At 37.8% G+C, this 14791-nt stretch overlaps 1 protein-coding gene across 1 annotated transcript; it reads right to left on the bottom strand.

Annotated features, from left to right (window-relative positions):
* Positions 1-6060: 6060 nt before the first annotated feature.
* On the bottom strand, positions 6061-7879 carry LOC110872968 (AAA-ATPase At2g46620). The gene has a single exon (XM_022121872.2). The coding sequence runs from the start codon at positions 7713-7715 to the stop codon at positions 6186-6188; it is 1530 nt and encodes a 509-aa protein (XP_021977564.1). The 5' UTR covers positions 7716-7879; the 3' UTR covers positions 6061-6185.
* Between the last annotated feature and the right edge of the window lie 6912 nt (positions 7880-14791).

Below are 14791 nucleotides of genomic sequence, written 5' to 3' on the forward strand. Positions count from 1 at the left end.
CATCAAGAACAGTTCGGATCTAACAGATTTCTACATGTTTTTGCACTAATCTCGACTAAATCTAGACGAGAGACGATCGATTCACGGGTTGAACATGGAATGCTGTCAAGAACAGTTGGGTCTGATCGAACGGGGTGATTCCCAACCGATCAAACGAGCTGGACTTGATGTATTTTCCGTCGTTTGACACGTTGTAACACCGTCTCGGTTAAACCGCAAAACTTTTCAACTTAACTGATTACACAAGGTTCAAACAAACAGTTGCTCGATCGAATAGCCATCCGATCGGACGACCATCCGATCGAACGGCTATTCAACCAGGTGACTTGGACTTTCAAACACTTAATCAAATTTTGCAAACTTCAAGGAACATCACTCCCAATCGAATGGTCATCCGATCGGATGACCCTCCGATCGAATGACCATCCTACCAGGAGACTTGTTCTTTGAAAACTTCCCACACTTAGAACGAATTGCCATCCGATTGAATGGCCATCCATCCGGATGACCATCCGATCGAATGACTAAACCTATACTACAACGAAAACTTCAAAAGTTCAAACATCTTACAAACACACCTTCCTCAGTCGAATGACCACCCGACCGAAGGGTCATCCATCCGGATGACCATCCGATCGGACCACCCTCCGATCATTCATCTCACCCGACGCACTGTTACACGCTATTCAACGCTTATGCTATCATTCTGTGATCAGGCTAATCTTATACGCGCTCCCTTCAATCCAAGATTGGGTTTACTTGTTAACCACGAACTGTGAGTATACTCGAACCCTTTTTATCGCACTTTTGGGTGTAACATACGTTTATATCAAAATCGCACTTATCAAAACAAATCAATTGTTTAAACTATTTATCACTTACGAATGACTGACTTACATATTGACACGTGATGCTAGTTACATATGTGCTAGGACTTTTACTCGCGACGTCCCGCCTTAACTAGTATAGTACTATAGCACCCGACGGGGTCTAGTTAGGATGAATAGCAATCGCATATCGCAGCTCGAGTGACTTAGCTGGTAGTATCTGACTTGTATATATGTTGTGTATCTCGTTTATGTTTGTGGTAATTCGCAGCACTTTTTATCTACTATGCTACTCTATCAAAACTTGTATACTCGCCAATACTTTTGTATTGACGTTATTTTAACGTATGTTGCAGGTTTAGTCGCACTCTACATCAAATCAAGCTAGGAAGTCTAGAAACACACCTAAAATCTAGGTTGTCGGATTTGTATTGTTTGAGAGAACATGAAATTCGTGACAGCTTATGTGATTGTATTTGTTTATTAATATGGGATAATGAACGCATTAAATATTGCCGCAATTTAGTTGTTATGGATTCTCTTGAGCAATCTGATTCGCCTAGTGCCGCGCCCCGATGATTCCGCCATCGGTTGGGGTGTGACAGGATCGCCGGAGGCAACGAAAGTATATGCACAAACGGGGGTCGCCGGAGCCACGGATTTGACGGAGAAATCGATTACTGTATTATCTTACCCTGAAGTAATCAAAGACAAGAGGGGTCGCCGGAGCCACGGATTTGACGGAGAAATCAAAGGGAAGAATGGGGGTCGCTGTGGAGAAGAAGCGACGTGAGGCAGGCTGTGGAGAAGAAGCGACGTGAGGCAGGTGTCCTTGTGGAGAAAGAAGTAGGGTTTTTTTGAGATGTGTTTTGAAATAGTAGAGGTTTGAAGACTTGAGGCAAGGTCTGTGCGAGGAAGAGGTTTGGAAGAGGTTTTTTAATGAAATCACTTACAAAAAACAAACACGCTTCAGACTCAAATATCTGCATGTTGTCTACGTGGGACAGACATAAGAGGTTATGAAGTGCTTTTCACAAAAAACAAACACCCCCATACACTCCTCTTTTTTCCTACATTTTCATCTTAAGCATTGATTTGAAAAATGAATAGTTAAGATTACTTTTCATCGTACATAAACAAAATAAAGTTTTTATTTGATCTTTACCCCTTTTAACCCAAACCAACTCTTTATATACGACCAATGAAATTTTGGTCTCACTAGTTTGTTTGAGTTCATATTGATTATGATCCACTTTTCCTTCCGACCTGTTCTTGGTACAACCAACTACATACCAAGTCTGAACTAACTACACAGTTTCAAAGTTTTTATGAAAACAAAATTATCATTCATAATACATAAAATTGAACAAATACAAGTACCATATCTTTTTTAAATCCTTTTTTAGTTCCTTAAGCGTAGAAAATTAAATATCAAACTACATATACACGTGGGTCGTAAGAATAAAGTGACAACCTTAATGACAAACACTTCTTAGGCTGCATGGTATGCTATAATGCCTTTAACCATGTAGGTGCTTTAACGCCACAAACACTACGCCAGGGTTGCCATAGTTGGGCGCCAAAGGGGGCTATACCAAACCCATAACGGCCACAAGAAGGAGAAAGAGGTGGGGCCACCCCAATACACCCAATCACATATTTTTTTCTTTTGTTTAATTATTAGTTAAACTACACCGTGATAACTAAAAAGTGAGTTACTTAAAATCTATTACCTATGTGGTGGGCTGTTATATCCAACCGCGCCATTCAGCCTTATAACGGTGTGTCAAGGAAGAATACAACATAGTTTCATCCTAGTGGATGGATGGTGGCGGATGAACATAGGGCTGTAAACGAACCGAACGAACACGAACAAGGCCTTGTTCGTGTTCGTTCGTTAAGGAAATAAATGTGTTCACGAACAGTTCATGAACACTTACCGAACGGGATTTTATGTTCGTGTTCGTTCATTAAGGAAATGAGCGTGTTCGCGAACGGTTCACGAACACAAATAAATTTGGCGAACGTGACGAAGGATAAAGATAGATGGCCCAGAGAGTATCACTCGAACTTGAATCCCTTATTGTGGAACGGAGGTCGATCGTATTCGCCGATGTAAATAATGAGAAATGAAAGGGAAATGATGCATAAACAAGGTGAATCTGGGTTTCCAAGTTTAATTGTTATGGTAATAAAATAAAAAAGTTTAATAATATAAAAAGTACAAATAAAATATAAGAAACTACAAAGATCTTCAATTAAAACACAAACATACGAAAATAAACGAACGCAAATCAACGAATGTTCACGAACACCTTACCGGTTCACGAACACAATCGAACGAACAAGACCTCTGTTCATGTTCGTTCATTTAACTAATCGAACGAAATTTCTTGTTCATGTTCGTTCATTTATTAAACGAATGAACATAAACGAACTTCCCGCCGAACGGTTCACGAACTGTTCGCTGAACGTTCGGTTCGTTTACAGCCCTAGATGAACACTAGGTTCCCACTAGGGCTGTAAACGAACCGAACGTTCAGCGAACAGTTCGTGAACCGTTCGGCGGGAAGTTCGTTTATGTTCGTTCGTTTAATAAACGAACGAACATGAACAAGAAATTCCGTTCGATTAGTTAAATGAACGAACATGAACAAAGGTCTCGTTCGTTCAATTGTGTTCGTGAACGTTCGGTAAAGTGTTCGTGAACATTCGTTCATTTGCGTTCGTTTATGTTCTTATGTTGGTGTTTTAATTAAAGATTTTTATACTTTCATATATTTTATCTATACTTTTTATACTATTAAACTTTTATTTATATCATTACCCTAACAATTAAACTAGGAAATCCTCTTTCACCTTGTTTATGCTCCATTTCCCTTTCTTTTCTCATTATTTACATCGATAAATATGATCTACCTCCGTTCCACAATAAGAGATTCAAGTTCTAGTGCTACTCTCTTGGGCCATCCACCTTTATCCTTCATCGCCTTCGCCAAATTTATTTGTGTTCGCTTGTGTTCGTGAACCGCTCGTGAACACGCTCATTTCCTTAGTGAACGAACACGAACATAAAATCTCGTTCTGTAAGTGTTCATGAACCGTTCGTGAACACATTTATTTCCTTAACGAACGAACACGAACAAGACCTCATTCGTGTTCGTTCGGTTCGTTTACAGCCCTAGTTCCCACTACCTAAAAGTTTCACAAATAACATGCATATTGTTAACTAAATGTATAAGTTAGGTTTGTATCAACTTATTTAATTAAGACAGATTGTAATCAATTCTATCAATGTTTATAAACTATAAAAAATATGTACAGAGTTTATAATTTGAATGTTGAATTTTGTTTAACTCTTTTATTTACAATTAAGATATATTTTCTTACAATTAAGATATATTTTCTTTAGTTGTAAATATCAGTGTAAAATGAAAATTCATTAATAACTAGCAATAAGACCCGCGCACGTTGTGCGCGTGTGCATCGTAAAAATCAAATGAATTAATTCAAACGTTATGCGATGCGTTAACAATATGAAAATGTGTGTTTCGACGTATCCGATTAAACTCATGTAACCTATATAAGCATTGTGATTGGATCAAAACGTAAAGTAAATCGAGTTTATATCGTATAATCATAACGTATTATATGTAATCCAACTCATATATAGAAAACATAACGGGTATAAAGGAAAAACTGACACGTTTAATCAAAAGGGATTAATTAAAGCTTTTGAAAAAAAATAAGAAACCACAATTTGACTCCACTCGGTTGGAAACAAAATTTACGAAACATCCATAAAATAAGAACGACAACATATTATATTTGACCTAACTCATTTCCCAAAAAAATAAACGTCCAATCGTAGACCAACTCGAATTTATACCAAAACGTACATAAAATATGCACGTAACAATGTTTTTTTAAACAAAAAATATATTGTATTTGACCTGACTCGTTTCCAGAAAAAGTTTACGTCGAAATGTAGAACAAATCGATTTTATACCGACACATACATAAATATATGCACGTAAAAAGTTAGTTTTTTTAAGTAAAGGAAGTATAGGGTAAACTCAAAACAAACTATTAGTAAAAAACTTAATACGTTAAAAACGTTTGTAAAACCGTGCCAAGTTGCACCAATGCCACACACTGCCAGCGACCACCAACAGCGCAAAAGCTTGTAAAAAAATAACAAAAAGAAAGTAAAACCAGACAAAAAAAGTTGAACCCCACACGCACGTTGTGGCGTGTTAACTCGCAAAATTTAAAACGAAACGTAAAACGAAAAACTTGCTAAAGATGAAAAGTGTGGGGACAAAAGTTGAAAATAAAAAGTGCTAGGGTTAAAATTAATAAGATGAAAACCTTTGTGTTAAAAGTAAAAAATCAATGGATTAAAATACAAAAATAAAAATCTTTTGGTTTAGAAATGTAAAATCAACTTTATTTTTGAAAAACTCCCAATACATAAAATACAACACCATATAGCATACACATGTTACTAAATTATAGTATGAAAATATAAGAATATCGTATGAGTTTTTAACTAAAAATAAATATCTAAAAACGAGTATAAATAACATGACAGCAATGTTAAGAATTTTGAAGTTTCAATTGAAATAAATAGATACTTAAATAGTTTTGAGATAGTCAACTGTAGCAAGCATTTTATGATTAATCTTTTAACTCATTGCCAGACTTCATTAAATATCAATCGAGTTTGGTTTGAATAAATCAAAAGGGGCAGGAGCAATAATGTCTTCTAAATTGTCAGCACTCATTTATTGGTCTCCATTTGTCAAACTTTTCAGCATTTTAGTCACTAATTTATACAATAAATCCAAATCTCAACCAGCTACCGTCCTTGCTGTTTACATTGCAACTAGCTTATGTTTGTAACTTTCGTAATTAACTTTGTAAAGGTTGTTAGCCCATCCACAACATGAGGGGGCACGAGCATCTCCACACTGACGAGAATTTAAAGTTAGTGACATCATTTTGTAATTTGCTTTTGTATGTCGGGACTTCCAGCTTCCTGCTGGCCCTTTTGTCCTATTTCTTCGTTTAAATAAATAGTCGCCGTTTCAAAAAAAAAATCTCCACATTGACACAATTCGTGTTGACCAACTATAAATCGCTCTTCACTTCATGAGACACAAAATCAAAAAGCTCACGGAGACACAAAATCAAGTTGCATACACGTTCAGTTTCCGACTCAGACTAAAGATTATATCGTAAGCTATGAGTTCGACGCTAAGTTATTATCAAATCGAATAACTACAACTTTGTATATAAACATGTTAACAAATATAATAAAAATTAATTAAATCTACAAATAAAATGAAACTAAAATCACATTGTCCTCTCAACCTTCCCATCCCCATCCAAATCCATCGATCCTTCCCTCCTACGACTCCTATTTTTCAACAACCCATACAAGTTTTTCAACTCTTTTCCCGTATGAAAACCATCCATACAAAACACACCCGAATGGTCACTTGCCTCATCTACAGTCCTCGTTGACCCACTATGCATCAATTTTGACGGCAGGTCAACCAACCCATCAATCGACCCACTATGACTTAAATTCCGTGGAGCCCTCGGTAACCCGGACCCGGAATAATCATGCCCCGGTTTATAACCCGTTCCGGTTTTGCCACTGTTTGTTTGTAACGCGTTAATTACTGTTTTAAGCGCTCGTGTGGGCGAACCGCGGTTCGATATCATAATCTCCCCGATCTCGGCCGGGCTCAAGCTCGCACCGGCTTGGAATATTTCCTCAACTTGTGGGAAAAGCTTATGCTCTTTAATCCCTAAATGACTACTAGCGAGATTTTTAAACGATGAGAAATCACATAACGGGAAGTGTATGTGAAAATCTATCCTACCTGGTCTCATTACCGTCGGGTCGACGTGATCTTTGTTGCTGACGGTGAAAACCATCACGCGTTCTTCACCGCAGCAACAGATGATCCCGTCCATAAAATTCAAAACCCCCGATAGACTAACTGCCTTCGATTTCTCTTTCTCCGCAAGAAACCGATCCAAATCTTCGATAACAATTAACGATTTGTTCGTAGTCTGTAACAGCAACAGTTTTAGATCAGAATCGCCAGTGACTTTTGACATATCGACGTCGTAGACGTCATAGCTCAAAAACTTCGCCATTCCGGCGATGAAACTCGATTTTCCGGTACCGGAAGGTCCGTACAAGAGATAACTCCGTTTCCAGACGCGACCGAGACGGTGATAATACGATTTCGATTTCAAAAACAATTCCAGATCGGTTTTGACTTTGTTTTTGAGATCGGAATCGATCATCGCTGTGTCAATCGTCGCCGGATGTTTGAACGGAGTGGATATCCACCGGCCGTTCTTCTCCGGTGACTTCTCGGCGTTGAGATATAACCGGAGTTCTTTCCTTTTCTGCTCGATCTCATCAGCGGTTTTACAAACATGTTGAAGATACGAACTCAATATCCTGCGTTTCTCCTTGCGTCGGATCTTCAAAACGAAGCAATTTTCATCCATCTGCCAGTAAACTCTGGATCCGAGGAACACGTCAGGAAACATCTGATCATTGTTGATGAGGAGAGTGATTTCGTTAGGGTTATTGTAGGCAGAGAAGAGGTTGACGTAATCCAAATCACCAGCAGAAGGTAAAGAATTCAAATACGTAAGAATTTTGTGAAAAAGTTGATTCTCCTGCATGTGGTGATTGAATTTAGGGATTTTGTAAAACTGGTGTGAGTGAAAACACTCTTCGAGAAACCGCCATCGGTTTTGTAAAAAGTGGCCGATGGATGTTCGGGATAAGACTCGTGGGATTAGCCAGAAGCTGGATATAACAGTGAAACCGAACAGTAAGATGATGAAAATCATGATGATGAGGAGTTTACATGAAGGGGATGAATGGTGATTGTTTGTTTATAATATAAAGGGACAAGTACAAGGATTATGTTTGGAGGGTTGGGATTGGGAAGATGAGTTAGAGCCGGACCAAAGAATGGAGAAGGAGTCAAAAAGGACGTGTATAAGTTACGATTACAATATTCATTCAATACCGGACAATTTCAAATTAATATATTTAGTCAATTGTTGTTTTTGTTTTAGTTTGAACATTTTTACCTCTACCCTTGACAAATTCAATCTATTATTCTAGTTCTAGCTAAAATACGAAAGTGTTATAGTTATATTTCCTTTGGCTATCAACATAGAACATAGATCGATTATGTTTCCAACATTTTATATACCACAATGTATCTCACATGTATAGCACATTAATTAATAAAATATATATTTTTTTCTTTATTACTGTTCTTGTAGTTTTTTTTTTCTTTTTTTTTTTTTTTTTTTTTTTTTTTTTTTTTTTTTTTGCTATTAGACTTGTTGTATAAAAGAGTAAAATACCAAAATAATCTCTAAGTTTAGGTTACTTTTCTACTTTAAATACAAAAATGAAAATTTTTATTAACGTTTCAATTTTGATGTTTTTTCATTCAAAAAGCAAACTGAGTCAAAATTTTCTGATATCCTCCACAATTTTTTGTCGTCTTCCTCGTTTTAATTAAGATATTTTAATAAAGACGATTCTACCCTTCATTAAAATGAGAAAGACGACAAAAAGGGTGGTGGATAACAGAAAATTCTAACACAATTGCCTTTTGGATGAAAATGACATCAAAATTGAAACCTTCGAAAACCCAGATACAAAAGATTTTATTTTTTTTGTCTAAAGTGACATAAACTCAGGTACCTTTTTAACATTTTAATGTAATAGAAAACATCAACTACATTGAACAAATTATATACAAGATTGTTACAAAACCCTTTATACTTTAAAAAGGGTAAGAGCATTCACATCCAATCCACTAAAAATATACATACATTCCACTAAAAAACAACTCCTATATCAATATATTTCCACTAAAAACAAATACTTTTTCTCTCTCCTTTTCAATATATATTACATTTTCTCTCATCCACTCACAACCACTTTCAATATATATTAAAAAAGTATAGGGGTGAACAGTGTCCCCACACAGATTTTGGTGGTTTGGATGAGAATGCTCTAAGTAACAGATGATTTATAACTTAAAATTTCACTTTTCGTCATAATTTAGAAAAACTTAATCGTCACGAGGATCGAAATTTAACGAGTGAATAAATAGTTAGGAGATATAGTACACATAATCTAATTTACTCTTTTGAAAAAAAGTATTTTATGTTTTACCCAAAAAAAAAAGTATTTTATGTTAAAAATCCCAATAATGAGGTAAAGCGTGCGGTTGATGATGTATCACGTGTGTGTGTTGATTATCCCTGGCTGGCATTCATAAGTTGAAGGCGTATTTTAAGGGTACAACTCATGATGCAATGGATTTGGATTTTAATGCATGTCCAGTACCCAAGCCAAAACTATACCTCCGTTTGCTAATTAGGGGTGTACTGGGGATGGAGGGATATCTTCTTTTAAGGTAAATTTAGATCACTGACTGGCTATTAGGTAGTGTTTGGTATGCCGGAATAAGAGGCGGAATGGAATGGATGATTACGAGGGAATGAAGAAAATGGTGTTTGGTTGGTCAATAGAATGGAATCACCAATTCCAAAAGGCATTCCATTCCCTCAAAATCATTCCTTCCACCCCTCATGTTTTTTTTTCATTCCATCCCCTCTTGCACCATTCATCAACAACACCACAACCCACCACCTTCGCCACAACCCACCACCACCACCCATCACCGACGCCATCGCCGCCACCCGCCATCCCGACAGCCACCGCCGCCGCCGCCCACCCACCCGCCGCCGCCGCCGCCCACCCACCCGCCACCGTTACCACCAACCGCCAACGCCACTCACAGCCGCCTCCCACCACCATCGTCAATGCCACCACCGCCAGCACCCACCACCGCCGCCACCCACTGCCACCTCCGCCGCCACCCACCACCAACGACCGCCGTCGCCGTCGTCCCCGTCGTCACTCGCCGTCGTCGCCGCCGTCACTCGTCGTCCCCGCCGCATCGCCACTCGCCGCCACCACCACCACCCATCGCCGCCGCCGCCTACCACCGCCACCTATAACCACCCACAATCACTACCACCGACCACCACCACCACTACTCACCGCTAATTTTATTTATTCGTTTTTCTTGCCACCAAATCATACACAGTAATAATTCATTCCATTCACATATGGTGGTAACCAAACAAGACATGGAATGGTAATGATCCATTACATTCCCTCGTGCATTCCATTACCTCGTCTATTCCATTCCTTCGTCCATTCCATTACCACATACCAAACGGACCCTTAAAGTATAATCGTGTTACCAGAGAAACCACCCGCTCACCGAATAATTGCCATCCCCGCAGCGGTGAGTATACACCGATTTAACCCATCCCCGCTCACCGAATAATTGCCAGCAACCGATCACCAATCGGTGAAAACAAGTCCCCGAAGGGTTCCCCGCAACGATACTGTGTACCCTTAGGGTGGAGGGAGTCGTTCAATCACTTTAGGGTGTTTGAGTTATTCTCTAACCAATAATATCATGTCATGTCAAGTCCTCATTCTACTCCTCATTTTACACTCAATCACTGGCAATGGTCAAACACATGGAGCACTATAAACAATTTAAAAAAAAAATGTGATTGGTTGAAAAAGGGTGGGGCCCACTATTAACCCCCTCTCTCTACCCCTTCTCTTCCCGCATCGGTGAGTAGTCACCGTCCTCACACTAACCGCTCACCGAAATCGTCGCCGGCATCCATTCACCGATCAGTGAATGTGACTCCCCGAGTCACTCCCCGAAACGATACCCACCACCCTTATTTTTCTTTTATCAATCTAATCTACTTTCAACCATCACTAGGGCTCTAGTGGTGGTCTCGGGTATTTAAATTTCACCTATGGTGGGCCCAGGTGAGTTTTCCACTCCAGATCTCAAGTTCGAGTCTGGGCGATAAGGGTTTCTCATTGAGTGGTTTAACTTGGAGATCTATTGTGCGAGTGGGCTCTCTAGCGTGAACCCGGTTAAGACAACGTATATTAGACCTCCCGACATTCGCGAATAATTCACACCTTTCAAAAAAAATCTAATCCACTTTCAATTCTACAATAATATAAATTACAAGACTTGAACCCTTAATCTCTTAGAAAAGGACACCATTTGCACATTATAATGCCGCTAGGCCAAATGCCCTTTGATATTTAGCACTTTTACGTTATGTATAATATACATGTGTGCTCATTATTTAAATAGTTCTTATCAAAGGGTTTGTGGCCTAATGGTATAAAGTGTGTAATAAATACATTTATAAGTGGCTGAGGGTTCCAGTCTAATGGTTGATATTACTAGGTATGAGTTGGTACTGCTACCATACTGAGCCATTATCGGTATCAACTTTTTACGATTTTTAGGATTGGTACTTTCGGTTCGATACGGTACGATACAGTATTTTGGCTCGATTTACCTTCGAGTACCGATATCGTACCAACCACTTTCGGTACCGGTACCCACTTTTTGCGTTTGTCAAAATCGATACCGGCACAGTGTCTAGCTCTTTCCTAGACATTACTGTAGATATAAAAGTAAGTTTTGAAGAGTGTTAGTAAACCCTTATAAAAAAATGTGTTAAATACATCCTAGGGCTTTGTTTAAAAATCTTTGATAATCTAAGGGAGAAGAAGTAAACTTGCATCTTAGAGGGTTGAACACCCATCATCAGAACCTACTCGTATAAGGCAAAGGATGTGGTTAACTGGTAGAGGCTTACCATCACCCTTTATTTTAGCGTCATCCTCTTTCACCATTTCTCCCGTTCATTATCTATGGGTGTGGTTCACTATTCTTCCCTCCACTACACCCTCTTTTTTATTATTTTCTTCAAATTATCCGCTTTTAAATAGCATGTTACTAGACTCGTGAGCATCGTGTAAATTTCCACCATTTTCATGCTTCACCAATGAAGGGGGTGATGTTCACAAGTGTCCGTGATGTCACATCACCTCCATCAGAAATTTCAGCAGATTGATCAGAAAACATCAGAAATTCTGTTTAAAAAAAATCAGAAATTTCATCAGAATTATCAGATTCCATCAGAAATTCTGTTAAAAAAAAAACTTTAATCAGATTTTCTGATTATTTTATCAGAAATGTGATCAGATTGATCAGAAAATATCAGAAATTCTGTAAAAAAAAAGATTTTTTTGCTCGGTTTTATCAGAAATTTCATCAGATTCATCAGAAATTCTGATCCGAAAAAAAAACTCGACGGTTCAAGATCATTTTCTTTAGCCTTGCATGATTCGTTATTGTTTGAAGCCTCATCAATCGACAGCCTAAACACTTATCCTATATTGGATAGAAGATACTTATATCCTAGCTGGTAGGGATACAAGATATAATGCTTACATTTAGGTGGAAATATAAATCGAGGTGAAAAATTATAACGACAAATGAAATATAATCAGATGATCATCCATAAAAAGTCGGACGTTTGCCAAATAAACTTTCATGCCAATGAAGATACAGTCAACGAATATCAAAAAAAAAATGCCTACGTGATAACGTGCCAAGAGGAAAAGAAAGATACATCTTCAGAAAGTTTATTTGTTATTTCTAAGTATAAGTGCATTGTTTGTATTTTTTAACAACAAATAGGGGGTGACTGTTAGGCAACTTTATTGTATTTGTTGTTAAAAATAGTTTAAGGTACTTAGAATTAATTCCGTCAACACGAAGCGACCGACGAACCGTCCCAGAAGTGCTAAATATGAAGACCGAGAAAGAAAAATATCAAGTTTCTAATTCTTTGATTAAAGATCTCGACAAGGTTACAAGACTTCAAAATGTTAGCGGAACATTATGGAGTATACAAGATACAAAGTCAAAGAATTGTGTTAATAAGATAATAAATGTAACAACTGTCACTAAAATCAATAATTAGGATAATAATTAGACAATAAGAAAACCCTAATTGAGACACCCAAGTAATTCTACATTAGCCCTAGAATTTTCAGAACAATCGGAATCAGGATCAGGGCCCCTAAAACTCGAGGGGGGCAAACCCTAATCGAATAGTTATCTAAATAAGACGTTGGGACAATCTGATTTGTCCAATTTATTGATTCAGCAAGCCTAGTCCCGAGCCTAGGCAGCCTATAATTAGACTGCTTAGCTTACGGACCGTAAGGGATCAGGCATACGGTCCGTAAGCGAGTCCCAAAAAATTAGTATAAATAGCAGACATCGGGACTTGCCTTCTGTTCTTGTTTCGACGAAGAAATTCGTTGTGTACGAAGAGTTATGTCACAATCAGTTCAATAACACACACAATTCACGAAGTGCTGCCGCAATCAGGGTAATAACTCGATCGCTATTACGATTCAACGTCCGATCGATTATAACTATCCAACGATTGTCCGAGTGCTGCTCAAATTGGGCTTGTACTTTGATTATTCGTCGTGATTTCGACTTGAATATTTGAGTACTGTTCGAATTCGGACTATGCTCTGTTATTCGTTGTGAATCCGATTGAATTATTAAGTATCGCACTTGTTAATCGATGTGAGGGTTTAATCTCGTGAATTGACGTAACTGCTGAATTAGTTACTAACCCGTTGTGTGTGCATTATTATCAAATTAGGTTTAATCAAGGCTAATCAGTAGGCTTATACCTTGCTCGATAAATCTGCAATGTGAGTCATTCTCTTTTTATCAACTGTTTTACAATACTCCAAATTATTTTCAAAATGTATAATTACAGGGATTAAGTCGTGGTTATCTTGACCGCTGGCTAGTGGGGTATTGTGCACATTACTAATTTCTCACGGTTAGGCAATAAGCCCTAACAGGGGTTAGGCTAATAAGACCTAACAGTGACAAAACGTCGCTAATTGGGTGACTGGACCCAATAGCGGTATGACCATCGTCACACGGGTGGCAAAGCCAGATATTAATTAAGATACTGCCATAGTAATCGCTCTTATGCTGTAATTTATAACTATGTGTCATTTTATCAAAAATGAATGATTCACTCAGTATTACCCCGCTGACAAAACCTTTTTACAACATGTTTCAGGTGACCTACTAAATTAAGTACACGTGCTACAGAGCACTATCAAGCTTGAAGTGGTGGCTCAAATAAATAAATAAACATGTTTGTAAAATAATGAAATTATGATATTTACGGGGTTTATCCCGAAGTGTAAATAAATAATACTCGGGCATATTTTTCAAATTTAAAACGATCCTGTTAAGACTTCCGCTGTAAAAATAAATACCACGGGATTTTCTGTCCCGCGGCACCTGGACCGGGTCAAACCGGGTACGGGGGCCGTGACAGAAAAAGGTGGTATCAGAGCCACTGATCAAGCCACTGATTTAAGCCTATTAAGTACTTATTTAAATTTTCTAACTGTCATTCTATGAATATATGTTTTATTATCTGATTAATTGAGTATAGGATGAGCAGATCCTTATAGGCTAGCCAATATAGCAAATAATGCAATTCCTGACCTAAGCTTTAGCACCTTTATCTTATTCAGTAAAATAAATTTATAAATAAAACCTAGGGTATTTTAAATTTCAGTTGTTTTGGTAGTTAAACAGTATGAAATAGTATTTCAAAGTTTTCTACCAAATTTGTGATAAATTCTGACTTAGTAATTGTGTGTATGTTGCTAAACAGCATGAGTGACTTGTCTGATGCCCTTCAGAATTTAAATCTCTATCCAGTAAGAATAGAAGTTTGCAGAGATTTCAATAGGTATATACCAAACATAGAAGAACCTATAAATTTCGATGCTTTACCTCTCGAGAAACCCAAACCTAAGGAAATAGAAATTGGAGAAAGTTCCAGGCAAATTGAGAGATTACCATCTCAAGCAGAGTTAGATTTTATAATGGCAAGCTATAATACTATTAAACCTAATAGTGCAAATGTTTTTATTC

This window comes from Helianthus annuus, chromosome 8, assembly GCF_002127325.2.
Source record: "Helianthus annuus cultivar XRQ/B chromosome 8, HanXRQr2.0-SUNRISE, whole genome shotgun sequence".
In the NCBI taxonomy this organism is placed as follows: Eukaryota; Viridiplantae; Streptophyta; class Magnoliopsida; order Asterales; family Asteraceae; genus Helianthus; species Helianthus annuus.

Excerpts from the sequence above, each read along its gene's own strand:
- LOC110872968 (XM_022121872.2), bottom strand. The coding sequence starts at position 7,715 with ATGATTTTCATCATCTTACTGTTCGGTTTCACTGTTATATCCAGCTTC.